This window comes from Octodon degus, unplaced genomic scaffold (assembly GCF_000260255.1).
Source record: "Octodon degus isolate 3935 unplaced genomic scaffold, OctDeg1.0 scaffold00122, whole genome shotgun sequence".
NCBI classification, from domain to species: Eukaryota; Metazoa; Chordata; class Mammalia; order Rodentia; family Octodontidae; genus Octodon; species Octodon degus.
Window position 1 is genome coordinate 2133424 of NW_004524698.1, and position 19210 is coordinate 2152633.

At 38.6% G+C, this 19210-nt stretch overlaps 1 protein-coding gene across 1 annotated transcript in view; it reads left to right on the forward strand.

The window, feature by feature from the left end:
* Dgkh (diacylglycerol kinase eta) overlaps window positions 1–19196 on the forward strand; it is a 221300-nt gene extending 202104 nt beyond the window's left edge. Inside the window, exons 22-30 of the mRNA XM_023700138.1 lie at window positions 939–1052; window positions 1313–1447; window positions 2464–2627; window positions 4304–4409; window positions 6635–6727; window positions 9545–9664; window positions 10071–10179; window positions 11689–11819; window positions 18181–19196. Coding sequence (XP_023555906.1) covers window positions 939–1052; window positions 1313–1447; window positions 2464–2627; window positions 4304–4409; window positions 6635–6727; window positions 9545–9664; window positions 10071–10179; window positions 11689–11819; window positions 18181–18270 — 1062 coding nt within the window. The 3' untranslated portion in view covers window positions 18271–19196. The remainder of the gene's footprint in view (window positions 1–938; window positions 1053–1312; window positions 1448–2463; window positions 2628–4303; window positions 4410–6634; window positions 6728–9544; window positions 9665–10070; window positions 10180–11688; window positions 11820–18180) is intronic.
* The last annotated feature ends 14 nt before the right edge of the window (window positions 19197–19210 follow it).

Consider the following 19210-nt stretch of genomic DNA (forward strand, 5'->3'; position numbering starts at 1 on the left):
CTTATTTTTTTCTTTTTTTTTTTTCCATACCAGGGATCAAACTCAACCTTATGCTTGCCAGGTAGATGCTTGTGCTGCTGAGCTATCTCCCTGGTCCTCACAATGTATTTTTCTAATTATTATTATTTTTTATTTGTTTGTTTGTTTAGTACAGGTTCTCACTACGAAGCTCAGACTCATAGTGATCCTCCTGTCTCAGCCTTCCCAGTGCTGGGATTACAGGAGTGTGCCACCATGCCTGGTTTCAGGGGCCTGCGCAGCATGTGGTACTGGGGATTGAACCTGGGTCCTTGCGCTTGCCAGGGAGGTGCTTAGACCGCCCCCTCACAGTCCCCCCTCCCAGTTCCAGGGCTTGAACTATATGCCGCTGAGCTGTCTCCCTGGCCCTCTCACAGTGTATTTTTAATGTTTATGATATGAGTATATTCCAATTGTACTAGTTTTGTTTATTTTTGGTCTTTTTGAGACAGGGTCTCTCTACACAACTCAGCATGGCTATGAGCTCACTTTGTTGCCCAGGCTGGTCTTCATCTTGCAGCGATCCTCCTGCCTCAGCCTCCTAAGTGCTGGGAATACAAACATGCACCACCACACCCAGCTCTAAGTACAATTTAGACTAATCATCAACATTTTTTGCCAGCTTGTTACCACTTTTGAATATTTTGAAGGACAGAAATCAATGAGATTAAAATAAAGATGACATTCCTTAAACACCTACTAGGAAATTAAACAATGTTTAAGAACTTCATATTTGCTATAATACACACTTGTTTGCAGTACCAGGATATATATATGTATATATCCTGGGGATGTAGATCAGTGGTAAAATATTTACCTAGCATACACAAGATCCTGGCATATGTATCAGGGTTAACATTACTTCATGTGCCACTTTACCCAAACTTCCAGTGAAAATGTAATATAGTTTTTCCTTGCAGATATTTGCTGCTCCATCATTTGATGACAAAATCCTGGAGGTTGTTGCAATATTTGATAGCATGCAAATGGCAGTGTCAAGGGTCATCAAACTGCAGCACCATCGAATAGCCCAGGTTGGTACCTCTGATCAAATAAATCTGACTTCATTTCTTGGGCTACGGAGGGCTGAGGGAAGCTTTTCCACATGATGCCTACCCTGAGAATGCTTTTGGGAAAGATTGGCTTTCATGGAAAATCACTGATTACTGTGGCATGACAAGTAGTAAAGCATGGGAACTCCACCCCACAGAATGGACTAAAATCTAAGCCTAATCAGAGATTGATTGTCCCTTCTTCAGGATGATTTGTAAGTAATGTGCTTGTTTTATTTCAGTGCCGTACGGTAAAAATCACTATATTTGGTGATGAAGGAGTCCCAGTGCAGGTGGATGGTGAAGCATGGGTTCAGCCTCCAGGAATCATCAAAATTGTGCACAAGAACAGAGCTCAGATGCTAACAAGGGACAGGGTATGTGACCAAAGAAAGTCTTCAGCATGTTTGTCAAGCTGTTCTTTAAAATATCTTAAATTACTAAAAACAGAAAACAAGGAAAAATTAAATTGTCTCTTAGGTCTGACATTTAGGTCATTGTAATTTTTAAATATGAACAAATACCCATTCAGTTTTGTTTTAAATTAAATGTTTTCAAAATCACAGTTTTAAGTTTACAGAAAGACGGAGTAGAAAATACAGAGAATTATAATATTCTTACATCCTTCTTTCCTCCCACCCTACTCTACACATAAATTACGTATTTACTAACATTTTGCACTATTGAGACACATTTGTTGCCACTAGTGAACCAACTTTAATACATTCTTATTATTAACTAATGCCCGAGTTAATTATTCTCTGTGTTGCATACCTATAGCGTTTGGCATACATAATTTCTTCTATGCCTCATTACAGTGTTGTATAGAGTAGCTTCACTGTTTTCAGATTTTTCCTTGTTCCACAAATTCGTGTTTCCTGGTAATCATTGATCTTTTTTACTACCTCCATAATTTTGTTGTTCTCAGAACATATATTTTTAATTAAGGTCAACCTTTAATAAATAAGGTTGGCAATATTCATACTACCCAGTAAAATAGTAAGAAAAGATCAAAACATAGTCTTTATAAACTGTATGTATATGTTTTTTTTTTCCTACTGAGAGATTGAACTACTCAGAGAATTCTTATTAAGTGCATCCCCAGCCCTTTATTTGTTTTTTATATTGAGACAAAGGCTCACTAAATTAGCCAGGGTGGGCTCAAACTTGAGATCTTTCTGCATCAGCCTCCCAAAGTGCCAGGTTTACAGGCTTGCATCACCATGCCCCGTTTAAAATGTCTTTTCTAATACTTGTGATATATCTAATGACTTGTTAGATTAGAGAAAAAGCCATCATAGCTCCAAAGAGTCAGATAGTATCTCAACATATATTTGCCTGGATCTCAAGAGTTTTCAGGTAACCATTTATTGCGCTGTTGATTTTTAAATAGGCCTTTGAGAGCACTCTGAAATCTTGGGAAGATAAACAGAAGTGTGACTCTGGCAAACAAGTTCTTCGAACCCATTTGTACATCCAGCATGCCGTTGACTTGGCCACAGAAGAGGTGTCGCAGATGCAGCTGTGCTCCCAGGCTGCAGAGGAGCTAATTACCAGGTACTGCGGTCCTGCGGCCTTTACTGACCATGAGCCTGGCCTCGGCCTGTTTTGTTTTTGATTCGGTCTGTGCGTGGAATCAGAAGCGGTGTGCTTGTTGCCTCACTTGTACTTCAGAGCTTGCTGTTCTCCCTCACTAGGAATCCTTTGTTAGGTTCTCCAGTCTGAGCACCTCTGTGCGCTCCAAGGATCAGATCTTACAGTAATAGAAACACTTTGGTTTTCTCTGCACACAGTACTTTCTGTTACAATTTCCTATTTTATCTGTGGTATTTACACTACATATCCATTTAACATACTGCTTTATGATTGGTAACGAATGTTTGTGGAATGTAGAGATAAATCTGAATATAAACTCCTATTTCCAAAGAGAATCAGAAGTCGTAGAATTAGTTTCTGATAAGCATATAACAGATTTTTAAGGACCACTCGTAAGCTAACTTTGGTAGACAGAAAGGGAAGAGAATAAAATGGGATCTATGAGTATAAAACTGATAAAAATCACTATAGCCAGAAATAAACTTTCAGCGAGGGGAAGATAACATGGGCAAGTTTCTTAACTTTTCACCTAAGTCTAACCTACCAAAGAAGGAATCATAAGAACGACTTTATTGTAAGAATTAACAGATACTGTAGAGGTAAATCCTGTGCCTGCAGGCAAATTAGCAGATTAGAAAGGGAAAATAATGGTTCTATGTTGGATTGAAGAATTTAAATTACATTACAGATATCCAGGAGACAGTTGCAGTTGGCAGTTAGAAATGTTGGTCTAAAGTTGATCTACTTCTTTTCATTCTTTGAGAATTAGAGTACCATTTACCTAGCTCTGTTCTAAAGTTTCTCAGTTGAGGTTCATTTACATTGTCTCTGTGCTTTGGAGTATTGGTGTGTAAGAATTAAATTATTTTCCTTTACTCTTCTTTCAAGTAGACAGGGCTTCGGTCCCTTTTCTTGTTTCTTCTGTCCCTTTACTGGATTGAAGTTCTTTCTCCTTGAAGACATCAGAAGTGAGAAGTACTTGACTAGCCTTGCTTTTCCACTTCTACAAGCCTTACATCACGTTCCAGCAATTGGTGGAACTTTTGCTCTGTTCTCTTCTTTGGTCTTCATGCCACACAGGATTTTGTCTTTCTGGACTCCTCTTAGAGTTTTGAGTGCCAGAGGAGTGTGCCAGAATCAGCCTTGGAGTGGGATGGATGTAGATCTTAGCTTCATCACTTATGCTCTCTGTATGGTCATAATCCTGTGGAGAAAATGAGCATAGCTTTATAAGATTGTGAGAATTGATGTATATAAAACACTTAACATACAGATGCATTTTAACTAATATACTTAAAATGTCAATGAATAAAGCATAAGTTTCTACTCTGTATTTATGACCTTTCTCATTTTCTAATTCTAGGGCAAAATAATTTGTTATTAACACATCTGAGATGTTTGTCTAATTATAAGCCTAATTTTATATATGTATACATTTTTTAATGTAATTCCACTCTGTGGCAATGAGGATTGAGGTTACCCTGTGAGATCTATAGGTGAATGCCACTCAAATGTTTTTTCTGATTAACCAATCTTCACAGTGCTTCATTTTATCCTCCTTCATTACTCTCCTGCCCCAAAAAATATTAGCAATGCTCTAAAAAAATTTGGTTCATTTATGTCATTTTTACTCTTAGGATTTGTGAAGCGGCCACAATTCACTGTCTCCTGGAGCAAGAACTGGCCCACGCTGTGAACGCGTGCTCACATGCGCTGAACAAAGCCAACCCGCGGTGCCCGGAGGTGAGCTCCAATGGTAAATTCTCATTCCACAGATTCTTCTAGTATTACACGTGTATTTGAAAATTATAAATATGCTCTGCACATGAACACTATGTATACTGGATGCGTGGCTGTCCAACCTCATGGTGAATTTGTGGCCAAATTTTTGTTTTCTTTTTCCTGCCATTTTTTGATTCCTGTTTATAAATTCTTCCCATTTCTTTTTTAATTTTACTTTCAATCGTTTACTCTTTGCTAGGGACCAAACTCAGTGCCTCCCCAAGCCCCTAGTCTTTCTCCTACTAATTGTTGCCATCTTTTCTTCTTTACCTCCTTGCCCCAACACTTCAGTAAAGAGAAGACATAGAAAGCATTGGTGTTTATCTTTAGTGATATCCGTTTATTTTTGAAGTCAGACACTGACACTGTGTACTACATTTTGTGTGGTTTTGGGGTTGTTTGTTTGCTTTTTGATACCTAGGATTGAACTTACGACCTTGCACTTGCCAAGCAAGCACTAATCCCACTGAGCTATCTCCCCAACCCCTCATTTTGTTTTACTAAGTTGTAAATATATCTGGGAAGGTGACACAAAATGAATTAAAATGTATTATGTACATACATCAGCTCCCTGTAATGAATATAATCATTTCTACAAACATATACTGATAAAACTTTTTAAAATATATACTTCAATGATAATAGACTGGATTGAATATAACTCCTGAAACATGAAACATGGTATAATGGTATGGTGTAGAGAAAACTGATACCATTTTATTTCTTTAATTATTTGATTGAATTTGCCTAAATGAATATTCAAGTAAATGCTGAGTCTCAATAACTATAAAAAGGAATTGGTTGGCACTACTGAGATAGAGCTAACTGCAGTCAACACTTGAGTAATATGGGGATTAAAGGCACGAATCCCTCATGACACTTGATAATCTTTGATTCCCTCAAAATTTAACTATCAGCCGCCATTAACTGATAACACAAAAAGTCAATCAACATATATTTGCATGTTACACGTATTATATATAGTAAAAATATGCAAGAATCATGAGAGATCACTTTTTACTAGAACACCTAATTTACAGAAGTGATGAACTGCTCAGGTGAAGAAGATTAGCATTGCCTGCACTGTTAGCAGACACTCTCAACACCTGAGCTTGTTGCAGTAGCAACAGAAGTGGCTTCAAATTGTGACCATAGAGGCAAGGGAGATGGCTCAGTAGAATAAGTGCTTCCCTGGCAAGCGCAAGGGCCTGAGTTCAATCCCCTGTTCTGCCAAAAAAAAAAAAAAAAAAAAATTGTGACTATAGTATAGTGTGCTCTGCTGTTAATTTTATGCAGTTATGACTTGATGTGGCACCGTTCCTTTTACATTTCTTTTGATTGCAAATGTTACCATGTAAGGCATGTATTGTGTGTTGCAATACATTTAAAATGTTTTATAATATATTTGTGCTTATTGTGTGGTCGTAAATAAGATAAAATTTACCAACATATTTTTTTCTACCTTGGTGACCTACCTTTTTCTGGATTTTTTTTTTTTTTCAGTAGTTCTAGGCTATGCGGTTCATCTGCAAGTTTTTCAGATGGTCACAATATGCAATGCAGAAATTTGCATATAAGTAGATTCCTGGAGGGTCCAACCCTGATTATTCTGGGGTCTGTATAATCAGATAATGCCCCTTCAAGACCTAATTTTGGGGCTGGCCAGATAACTCAGCAGACTAAAGCGCCTGCTTAGGTGGAGTGCAGCAGCCTGGTTTGATCCCTGGGCCTTGCTGGCCCCGCCCCTGGGGCACACTGAGACAATGATGGAGACTGGGTGTGGTGGCGCATGCCTGTAATCCCAGCGCTTGGGAGGCTGAAAACAGGAGGCTTGCTACACATCTGATCTATGTATGAGACCCTGTAAGACCCTACACTAAATACATAAAAAAGACATAATTTTGATTTAACTTTAATGCAAATGTGCATAGGTTGGTGCCAGCAAGTATTATTTATAGGTAAAAGATGTAGTCTTGAGTATATTTACTGTAGTAAGTGGATTTTTTGGTTCTGTGACATGTTAATTAGAAAAAAACATGAAATTTTACAATGATAGAATTTTGGTAGATTTTTAAAAGTTATTTATAATGTGAATTGAGAATTTTGAGTAAAATTTAAAGTATCTACTAATGATGGAATTTCAGTGTAATACATAATTATGTGTCTTCGATATTCTTCTTTTCTAGAGTCTTACAAGAGATACTGCTACTGAAATAGCCATCAACGTGAAGGCGCTATATAATGAAACAGAATCTTTGCTAGTTGGCAGGGTTCCTTTGGTAAGGAAATGAAATGACTGATAATGTAAGAATGATGAAAAAAGGGCTGGCAGGTAGCTCGGCAGTCAGAGCACCTGCCTGGCAAGTGCAAGGACCCGGGTTCGGTCCCCAGTACCAGTACCGTGTGCTGTGCAAGCCCTGAAACTCCAGGCATGCTGTGCCCGCCACTGAAACAAGGCAGGGTGGTGCACGCCTCTAATCCCAGCGCTGGGGACGATGAGGCAGGAGAATCGCTATGAGTCTGAGCTGTGTAATGGGACCCTATACCTCACAAATAAGTGAATAAATAAAATGCTTTTTTAAATGATGACATAAATTCTTGGATTTTTACTTGTATCAGAGGACCTGCGTATCAGCAGTCCAAAGGCAGAAGCTGCTTTCTGGCCTCCGTCCTTGGGACTTCCTATTCTGCCAGTCTTTGGCCTTCCAGAAATTGCATGACTAAATTTTGGAGTTAAGATTCAAACTCAAGCAGGATGCAGTGGCACAGGCCTGCAATCTCAGCACTCAGGAGGCTGAGGCAGGAAGATAACTCCAAATTTGAGGCCAGCCTAGGCTACAAAGTGAGTTCAAGGCCAGCCTGGACTGCATTGCAAAACTGTCTCCAAAAGAACATAATAATAGTAAATCAAATAATGTTTAAAAAAAAAAAGATTCAAACAAAAATACCTGTCACATGTTGGCAATCCAAGAACTAGAGAAACTGAGGCAGGAGGATCACCACAACTTTGAGGCCAGTTTGGGCTATGTAGTGAGTTCAAAAAGAGGAATAGTGTTTCCCCTCATAGATGCCATCACATGCTACTTGCTTTCCCCAGTTGGCTTTTGGAGCCTTGAGCTTTATAAAATGGTAACATTCCTTGGTTATTCATTATTGCTCAAAAATAGAGGAGATCATGGGTTTTGTTCCTGGAATTAACATTTGAAATGGGATTGGTGTGGTCCTCCAGATTTGCTTATTACAGAAAGACACTTTGTAGATGCGATGTTTAAAGAACTGTACTTCAAAAACTACCACTAGTTTGACTGAGTTTAGTCCGTGAAGTCAAGTTTAGGCAAGTCTGCATCTGACCATAGTTCAAGGCCATCAGGTATGAATGCCAGCCCAGAGTCAGCCTTTCTTCAAAGTAGTGTCCATGTTCATGTTCTAGCATTGAGTCTTGTCGTCACCTAAAAGTGAGACGGGTATATACACACATGCTGTTGCTGTGTTGGGGTCTAATGGATCAATTATCTTTTCCTCCCTTGTAACTACTCTTTGTTCACATTTTCAGCTGTATTATGTTGAAATGGAAAGAACCCCCAACACACACACACACACACACACACACACACACACTCATCTGTCATTGACAAATATGAATATTTGCTTTAAAATATATTCCAGTGAATATCACCAAACCCTTTGACAAGAGTATCACAATAATTATATTTTAAAACTAGTTGACTCCTTGTAATAAATTGTAGAATGACTGTAATCAGCATATATTCCTAGACAAGAAAGAAAGTGGTAAATGTTATACAATAAGGTAGAAAATCCCCATATTTTTAACCACTAGAGAAAGTAGATAACCCTGAATAACAAGAGGAAACAAAAACATCATAAATGATAATTTTCTTTCTGAATTTCCAGTTCTAAAATTTTTTTTTTTTTTTTTGTGGAACCGGGGATTAAACTCAGGCCCTGGCGCTTGCCAGGGAAGTGCTTATTCCACTGAGCCATCTCCCTGGCCCCTCTAAAATTCTAAGAGCATCTATATGGGATCTCTATAGTTGTTTTTGTTTGGTTTTTTTTTTTTTTTTTTTTTTAGTTTTTTGTTTGTTTGTTTTTAATGTATTGACACAAGGCTTCACTATATAGCTCAGACTTGTAATAATCCTCCTGTTTTCAGCCTCCCCAACACTGGGATTATAGGCGTGCAACACCACATCTCATCTTAGTGGCTGGCACATGGGGGACAGGACTGGTGCAGCATGTGGTATGGGGGATTGAGCCCAGTCCCTGCAGGCACTTAGTCCACTGAGCTATCTTGCTGACCCAGGTTCTGTATAGTTTTAAAGAAATTTGTGAAAGTATTAGTTAGAAGAGACCTCAGAGGTAATGTCATGTTACACTCCTTCTGGAAGAGGAAAGTGAGACTCCTGAAATCGGTTAACTTTCCCTTAGTTTGCAGTTAGTAACAAGGCAGGACGAATAATTTGTTCAACTTGTAAATACGTTTGAATAACTCCTCTGAATGAGTTTAAATTCTTTTTAAAGTATCCAAACTATTTCAGCTTATTAACTGCATTTCACTTTGCTTTTTTACAGTAACATAAATGTAAGATAACATAAGAAAGATTTTTTACTGTAAATTTTTCTGAGTTTTTTCCTTAAAATTATTATTTTTTTCAAGAGCTTTTTAATTTTTTGGCTAATTTAAAAGACACTGTTTCTTCATGTAGTGGCTTGTGTAAACCTAAAGGATTTTTGACACAAATAAAACAGTGACACAACTCTACCAGGCATGGATATTTAGAAGGAAGGAAGAAAAAGAAAAAGGATAGGAGAGATGGGAAGACTTTTACTTAAAAGGAACACCAAAAGTAATATTTCTTGTGAAATTATTTGTCAAACTAGTTACGAACATCATCTTTGTGTAGAATTAGAATGAATCTATCCAAATGGTTAAAACTTTAAATATGTAAGTTTGTTCTTTAAAACATTCTTTTATCTTTAAGAAATTAACCTTATAAATAAGGATGCTCACCATCAAGACAGAAGTTGTTCTGTTTGTCACTGAGTCTTGTTTTACGTTTTAATTTGCTGGCGAGCAGCAGTTGGAATCTCCACACGAAGAGCGGGTATCCAGTGCCTTACACTCTGTGGAGGTGGAGTTACAGAAATTAACGGAGATCCCCTGGCTTTATTATATCTTGCAGCCCAATGAGAATGAGGTATGTAAAATTCAGTCTACCTCCTTACGAATATAGAGTGTAGCTTTGAAAAAAGAAACATTATCAATAAAACTTTGAAAAGAAAAATAAATAAATAAATAAATAAATAATAACCATTTATTTCTCACAATTAAAAAAAAAAGAAAAAAGAAACATTTAGGGAAAATAAAATTTGAATACTACTTTGAAATGTATTGTTCTTAATAAGGGGCAAGGTATCTTTGTGAACTAGGCACTGTGCTGAAATTAGTACGTTTTCAGTAATACAGGACCTCATGAGCCTTTTTGCAAGTTACCGCTGCTGTGCAATGTGTAGTGTTTATAACCTATTCCCACATATCTCTATTCACAGACTGGGCTTTTCTTAATATCCTAAAGCAAATCTTTTTTTACTGTATTGGAACAGGAGCCTCCTATGGATTGCACAAAAAGAAACAATAGAAGCACAGTATTTCGTATAGTGCCAAAGTTTAAAAAGGAAAAGGTTCCAAAGCAGAAGACAAGTTCACAGCCCGGTAGGTAGTGTGTGTGATGGGGAAAGGGACTTGGGCAGTGAGGTGGCGCAAGCATACTGGAGCTCGAGTGCCGTGAGCGTCGTCCTGCGTTACGCAGACGCTAGATGTCATGGGCCTGACTGTGCAGTAAGCCAAAGCAGAAGTAGGAATTTAATTGCTTTTCTTCTTTAAAGTTCAAGACTGAGAGCATTTTGCTAAGTGGAACATAGAAACTTTCGCTTACCTCCTTTAACTTGGTAAATACACTTTCCACTTCAGTTATGCATTTTCCTTGTCTTAAAACAGTAATCTGCACTAAGGCCATCAGCTCACCAGCTGCTGTGACACTCACATTCTCAAGTGAAAATTAAGCCCTGTGTATGCTGCTACTTTTCCAGTTCCCTTTTTGCCTTCCTTTAGGGGTCAGTGTACTGCCCCCCTAGTGCTGAGGCACCTTCACATCCTACGAGAGCTGCCTTTTCATAATCATATCATTTTATAAATTCCTTCAATTATAAGAATTTCCTAAGTTCTGAGTCATGTCACTATTTTTAAAAAGAAGTATAAATTCTTACGATTTTTATAGAGCAGCTAGTGAAGACATTAAAAAAACTAAATGCAACAAATAACTAGGTTTAATTAAGCTAAAAACAAATGTTGCATAAAGTGTCAGAATGGTTGTACACTGTGGTGGTGAAGCTTGTACAGACCAAGTGCAAAACTGCAGTCCAAAACCCACTAAGCACAGTGTCAGCGCTGCTATTAAACCTGAATACTGAGGGCTTACTTTAGAAAAAACAATAAGTTAGCATCTTTGATATTAAAAGAAAAACACAATGACACACAGGCCACTAAGAGGTCAGTACTGACAGTTTTTAAATGACATTAAATTAATTTCACAGCACAATTATTGCTGCAATTATTAATAGCAGTAGAATCAATAAAAATAACACTTGAAGCCAGCACAGCCTGAAACTCGCAGTTTGTAAAAAACTGAATGCTTTATTTTAGATTTTAAACTTTTTAATTAGCATGTGTAACTCATTTTTTACTATAACAGTTTTTGTTCAGGAAAACTTAAAGAAATCATCAGCACTTAGTTAAACCTTGCACCACTGATCCTAAAGATGCAGATTAAGTTTTTTATGTATATTGTGTAATCAGGATAGTTTTAATGAGGATTTTAACAAAACTAAAGGCATGGACTGGGGAGATGGCTCAGTAGAATAAATGCTTGCCTGGCAAGCACAAGGGCCTGAGTTCAATCCTTGGTTCTGCAAAAAAAAAAAAAAAAACAACAAAACTAAAGGCATGAGGGCACAGTCGTCAGTGTCTGTATGGTCAGATCTTCGTGTTGAATGGTAACCTGCATGAGAAAAAAAGGAACATGTTTCTGTTGAAAGCGCACCCTTGGCCTTTCTCTGCTGGCACTGCTGCTGCACTCTGTGTTGCATCCTCTTCGGCCGACCTTTGCTTTGTAATGCATTGAGCACGTAGAAATTAAGGGGGTTTTGCTCTTAACTTTGGTAGTTCAGAAATGGGGCACAGAGGAAGTTGCTGCTTGGCTGGATCTGCTCAATTTGGGAGAGTACAAAGAAATCTTCATCCGTCATGACATCAGAGGGGCTGAACTTTTGCATCTGGAAAGGCGAGATCTGAAGGTATTTCCTTTGTGCTACTTTTCTGCTCTTGAGAATTTTCTTGCAAAATAGAATCCTTTATCCTGTGTTGTGTCTCTTTTGTTACATGCCTTCCTTCGGCCTGGCTTGTGTTATGTGAACTTGCAGTAATCTAACATTCATTGCCCTAGAGTCTGAGTTTCTTGTGTGCTTTCTAAACAAGATTGTCAACAATATTTTCCTATCAAAATTAGTTTCTGGCTATTATGCTACAATGCAGCATGAATTTAGTGAATTTGCTCTGCCCATTGTTGTGACTGTTCCCGTTCTAATCCTTCCACCTGGATCGTGTTTCTATCAGTTTGTTGTATTGGATCAGCATGAAAATTTGCATTTGTTGCTGGCAAAGACTAAAAAAAAATAATATAAAGTAAAACTAAAAAGCAATTTAAAACATCTATAACAAGGGCTAGGGATATAGCTCAGCTGCACAGTGCCAGTCTGGCAAGCATACAAGGTTGTGAGTTGGATTCCCAGAACCAAAACAAACCAACAAACAAACCAACAAACAAACAAAAAAACCCTGCTCTATAAAATATCTGTAACAGAACCTTTCTAGGCAGGTGTGGGGCACACACCTATAATCCCAACGCTCTACTTAGGAGGCTGAGTCAGGCAAATCCCAAATTCAAGCCCAGAGAAGGCAATATAATGACTTGGTGAGGCCTTATCTTAAAATAAAAAATTTTAAAAGGGCTGGAAATGTAGCGCAGAGAGAAGGCTATTGTATGGAACTAGAGGAGATACAAGCAGTAGCTACGTATAATCCTATGATTTTATTGTGTTTGTAAACTGCCTTTCGTGGGTTAGACAAACAACTAGACTAATAAATTTAAATTTCCTTGACACAGGGTATTATCATTCTGTTATTATCAAAAATAAATTTACCCTCTCAGCAGCTCAAGGCTTGTCATTCATGATACAGAAACAAGGTCATTAATTGATGGTCTTCAGCAATTCTCTTCTATTATTCTCTTCTTTGTGCAGAGAATCAGTAGTAGAGACAGCCAAAGCTCTTTATTCTGTACAGTGGTTAAAAATAAAACTTTAGTACTTGCCACGCACTAGCATTTTAAAACTGTAATAAGTTACCACTGTTGACATGATCGCTGTCTATGTACGAAATTCTAGAAGACAGAGAATTATGACATTAAATTCGTTATATATTCATACACTTATAATGCCTTAATCTACAAGTTAGTGATCTTTGGAGACAGGGATCAGGTAATGTATATATCTTAGAATAATCAATGTTTTAGCGCAGCAAAGGGGTGAATACCACTTATGTCTAAAATTTTTAGCAATAATAATAATAATAGAATAACAGCTAATTTAGTACCATGATTGAGAATCATAATTCTGGAGCAGAGCAAAATATAAAGTTCATGAAGCAAAAGTTAAGTTAAAATTTTGAAATGAGTGAACAAAAGGTAGATATAGGGGATCTTGCAGCCAGATATTAATGTAACTTCTCATGTCATTGGCAGGTAGTGTTGGGAAAATAACTCAGTGGGCTAAGCGCCTGCCTGGCAAGTGCAAGGTCCCCAGTTCGATCGCTGGTACCAAAAAAGAACTATCATTGGCAGGCTGTAATACTTGTACATTAATACTAATTTACAGTGTTACGCCAGCTTCTCTAGGTGATGTCCATCATCTGGAGGATTGTATCTCATGGCCCACAAAATAGGCATACATCTAAGGAAAACACTGTATAAAGAATATGCACATGAATATATTTATGTGTTATATAAATGCATATGTGTTGTGTAAATCCATACCAACATATAAACACAGATATACACGTGTGCACATTACAGTGCTCAGCAAATAGTGTTCAGTTCCTAAATAATTTGTTCCACAATTCTGGAAAAAGGCTGTGTTCATGTTTGTCACTCAGTGCAGAATTGGCAAACAAACCCAAACTTTGGTCAAATGTTTCTGCTTGCAAACCAGATTGGTGGTAAACAAAAGCATGCATGAACCTAGATACCGGTGTTTATATTTGCGCAGTGATAAAGCACATATATAAACGGAGGCAAAGTTAGAGTAATAGGAACTATGTTAAAGATAGAATAAGAAACCAGAGTGGTGTTGCATGCCTGAAATCCCTGCACTCAGGAGGCTGGGGCTGGAGGATCGGTGTGAGTGCAAGGCCAGCCTCAACTGCTATAAGGAGACTCTTATTTGATTGCTTAAAAATGCTAAAAAGTTTTCTCACCCTGCACACATGCCCTCTTCGCCAAGCTTCTCCCCCAGCCACCTGGCTAACTCTTGCTAAAAACTGGGCTTGTTGCTTCTTTATCATTAAAACAATTTTATCAAAAAAAAAAAACAAACAGACAAAACAAAAATAATGATTAAGAGTAGTAAGGAGATGGTGGGGAATTATTTTAGTAGACTTTCTTACTAGCTTTATACAAATTTTTGTTATTGTTCTGTTTTGTTTTCAATGCAAAGTATTTCCTTCCCTTAAAACTTTCATTTTAGACACATGTATTGACATTTTGTCTTTAACTATTTTGGTTCTAAAACAGGATGTGGGGGGTGGAAAGGGAAATCGTACAAGAAAAGCTTGTTAGCACAGAACCGCTGTGTCAGTTGCTTCCCACAGCTGTGAGAGAATACCTGCTAAGTGCACTTAAAGTATGGAAGATGTGATCTGGCTCACAGCCACAGAGGTCTGCGCCTGGCCAGCTGGTTCCACTGCCAGGGGCCTCCAGGGAGGCAAGACTTCACGGGACAAGGCCTGGTAGAGCAGAGCTGCTCCCCGCATAGCAGCCAGGAAGCGGAGGGATGGGAAGAGTCTGAGGGAAGGCGCTAGTGACAAGGTTCACCCTTCAAAGGTACAGCCCAAGTGACCTGCCCCATCCAGGTGGCTCCACATTCTCACAAGCCCCTTGGGCCGTGAACTCATCAATTGATTAATCTGTTTGAAGGGATTAGAGCCATCTTGATCTGTTTAGCTGCCCAGATCCCATCAGCTAGCAACAGAACCTTCAACACAGTGGACCTTTAGGGGAACAATTCAAACAACCTGCCTGACCTTAGTGTTTGTGAAATTCAGGATTACATCATCAATGTGCTCTCTCTGTCTCTCTCTGTCTCTGTCTCTCTCTGTCTCTGTCTCTCTCTGTCTCTCTCTCTTTCTCTGTCTTTGTGTGTGTGTGTGTGTGTGTGTGTGTGTGTGTGATATTTTCTTACCAGTGGTCTCTTCTGACACTTGGATGACACATAGGGATATAACCTTAACATGCCTAAAAGCAAATTCTTCATCTCCTATCCCACTCTGGGGATGTGCATCTCAGTACATCACACCTCCGGCCCTCCAGCTGCTGGAGGCGGAGAAGCCCAGAGTCTTTCTCTTCTTCATTCCTCAGCCGCTGCTGCAACCTCCCCAGCCTCTCAGCCAGCCATGTTGATTCTGGTCTCCACTCATTCTGTGATTCCCTGTCCCCAGTCCTACCCTACACCAGTGTCACATCTGACCAGTAGCTTCCTTCCCACCCTTTCCATTGTTCATTTCTCTCCAGTCCATAATCTACAGTGCAACTACCAGGGTGTTAACATTATCCACCAAGTGTATCAGTTAAAACATTTCAGTGGCTTCCCCTTCTCAGAGAATAAAGACTCACATCTTTGTGGAGGACAGAAAGGTTCCACCTGTTTACCTCATAGGTCATCTCTGGCCCCTCACTGGGTCATACCCCATCCACCTTTCCCTTTTTTCAGTTGCCTGAAAATGCTGAATGTTTTCTTGCCCTAGAGGTTATGCCTTCTTTTGCTGTGCTTCTCCTCCATCCACCTCACTCTTGCTGAGGATTTAGCTTCTTACTTCTTTATCACTGAAAGAACTAGAGCTAGCAGCGTGATTAGATTGGAAAGGGAAAATTTCTAATATGCTTCAGCTGGTGAAGGAACAAAAGGATAGTACTAATGTCCTTTGCGGAGTAAAGTAGGAAAAAATGAAATTGCCACAGAAAGGGTTTAAAACACAGCTGTGAATTTTGTTTCTTTAATTTCTGGGGTCTTTTGCCCCAGTTTGGAAAGTTGGAAGGGCCGGGGAGAAGGCTCAGTAGAATAAGCACTTCCCTGCAAGCACAAGGGGCCTGAGTTCAATCCCTGGTTCCATGGGGGGAGGGGGGGGGAAGAAAGTTGTAATATGAAACTGGAAAGATAATTGAATATTTGCAAAGTAAAATACACTTTGGCAAAGGTGGGCCTATCCTTGCAAAGAAAGAAAAAGCCAATAGGAAAGAAAACACTAAAGAGAAGTGCACAGCAATATGTGATAACCAGGAGAAAGGGAAAGAAAAAGCTAATGATTTTAGATAAATTCATCACAGCCTAACCCCTTAGATGTAAAAGTACTAAACTGAAACAAAAGTAAAGAAGTCAATGTAACTATATTACATTATGGAAAGCACTGATCTTATTATACTAAGATAGTAATTCTGAGCAGGGCCTGCCTCCTCTGGAGAACATTTTGTTCTGGAGAACACAGTGTGTATGCGACCCAAAATGAAATACTTAGTATTTGAATACTAAAACACTCAGCTTTTTGACCCACCCATGGAAGCAGCGGGTTTCACTGCTCAGGTGATCCTCCTGAACCATCCCAGCCAGATCGGTGCTGGCTGTGCCCCTGGACTGGACTATCACACACCTCACATTGCTTGCAAATTTGCTGAGCTGAAAGAAAAGATTAATCACCGGTCTGGTAAGAAGCTGGAAGCTGGGCCCAAAGTTTTGATATCTGGTGATGCTGCCGTTGTTCTCTCCACCTCTGGGTCGTTTTGTTGTTTGTGATACGAGACAAGCAGTTGTTGTGGGTGCCATCAAGGCAGTGGATGAGAAGGCTGCTGGGACTGGCAAGGGCACCTAGGCTGCCCAGAAGGCTCACTGAATATTATCCCAACACCTGCCACCCCAGTCTCAATCAGTGACAAACGACCAGTCTCACAACTGTTTCTCCCAAGGCCATCTAAGTTTAATAGTGAAAGACTGGTTAATGATAACGCTGCATCATAAAACCTTTAGAAGAAAAGGAGAATATTCTGTGGACCGCTTTTTGTGGGTGGCAGTTTTTAAGTTATTAGTTTTTAAAATCAACACTTTTTAATGGAAACAACTTGACCAGGAATCTGTCACAGATATTTGAGGCCCGTTAAAGCAAAGTTTAATGAGGATAAATAAAGAAATAAAATACTAAGTTTTTTGCAAGAAGTTATCTGTTACCACAGAGTATGATGATTACCTGAATATTCCACTCAAATAAAAGAAATTAAGTGAAGTGGTCAATGTGTTTGCCTTCTAAATTTAGGTAACAGGCACTGATATCTTCATCTAGGATTTGGCCATGCTTTTAGGTTTTATATTTGTCATCTTCCCAGAAGATATATAGTGGCTTTGGGACTAATGCTGGATGGCTTTATATTGTATGAGAAAATCATTTTTCTGGATCATTTAAATATGATAAAAATGTTACCCTGGAATTATCTGAGGCTTGAAAGTAGCACTGGCTTTGGGAAGAATATTTCCATTGTTGGCTGTAGAATTTAAAGAGCTCGTAAAGCTTAGGGGAGTGTGTGTGTGTGTGTGTGTGTGTGTGTGTGTGTGTGTGTGTGGTGTATACTTAATCCAGTCTGTTCTATTTCATTTAAAAATTTCAAAAAATATTCTTACAAACTCAGGTGGGTATTTGGAATCTGTCTTTCCTGAGAATCAATCTACTTTTTAGGTTACTTTGTAAGTTATTTTACTTTTCTACTAATTTAATAATTTTAATTTCTATTTTAATTTCCTACTAATATAATAATTTTCAGATATTTTACGTTGTTTAGTGAAGAGCTTGCTTGGTCTGTCACACTAGCAAACTGACTACACTTGCTGCAATTCAACTGTAGGGCTCAGAAGTGGAAACTCTCCCTCGCAGTGTGTCCCAGTACGAATTACCGCTGTTTTACATGAGTTGTCTTCCCTTCTGCAACAAATGGTTACCAAGTGCTTGCCATGCAATATAGAAAGAAAAGAAAAGCTGTCGGTTTTGATTCTTAAAGAACTGCCTTGCTGTGTACAATTTATGAAAGTAACAGTTAATCAGAGCTTGTGTCGAATTTTTTTTTTTTTACCAGTTGGTAATTTTTCAGTGGCAAGTTATTTTTGTTTTATTAACTTCTTTTTTTCTAGCTGTCACTTCCTAAACCATTGAATACAAACGAAAATGGATGCACTGAATGCCAACTATGTACCTGCTGGTTAAACATTCAATGCTATGTTTTCTCTTATCAATAAACTTTTTGTCTCCCCCCCCCTTTCTTCTTTCCTTCTTTCCTTCCTTTCTTAGGACCTGGGGATACCGAAAGTGGGCCACACGAAGCGCATTCTCCAGGGAATTAAAGAGCTTGAAAGGAGCACTCCCCAGTCTGAGGTGTAATAAAATTGGTGCTATTCCTTGGAAGAGAAGTATCTCATGGTTAATACAAAATCCTGGGAAGCAGTTGGCTGCTCTTCTGGGTTTCTGCATAGATAAGCAAGCACGACTGAAGCGCCTCTGTGCTTAATATTTTCTGTGGGTGAAAATTTTGATTTGAGGTATAAGAAAATATTTTTGTGCCAAAAATACATTCCATAAAGCCATTTTCTTATTGTGCAAGCCTGACATGTATAAATGTGCTCACAGCAGTTTGTAAAAAATAGGAATCTGAAATGATGGCAATATCTAAAAGGTGGAATTGCTGTTTGCTTTCCTTTGACCTGGTCTTACAGAAGGCTTTTCCTGTGTGACTATGTAATAGTATATGGATAAAACTCCTTAGGTTTCATTATCGGAGGCATTGACTTCTTCCTTAAAATGGTTAGGAGACAAGATAAAAATTAAATTTCGTTTTCAGTGTTAGATTGGTATCACTTCCGGTTCCCAACACTCACTGGTCAAAGACTATGGTTAAACAAACCCATCAAATAGTATAAATAATGCACATCTGAATGCACGATGCTCCTGCCTGAATTGTCTTTCCTTTCTCTGCATGTCATGTATAATAATGTAATACTTATATCTTTAATGTCAGTTTTAATGGAATTTATGTATTACTTCCCAAGTCCCTTTTTGTTGGCTGAGGGCACTGCACTTTTCTGTTCTTTAATGTGGATTTCTGCAGATAGGTATCTGTACCTAAGACTCAGTAAACTCGTGTACATGCCATAGTCGACAGCTGCTATCCATCCCGGGTAAGCCAGTTTTAGTTCAGTCTGTCTCCAACTGTAGGTGTGCACACTAAGAAAATTCTGTGGGTATTTTCATAAGCTTACATGCTCTTTCATGTAACAAAAGGTATTACAGTTTTCCAAACCACATTTCCTACATTTCGTCCCTC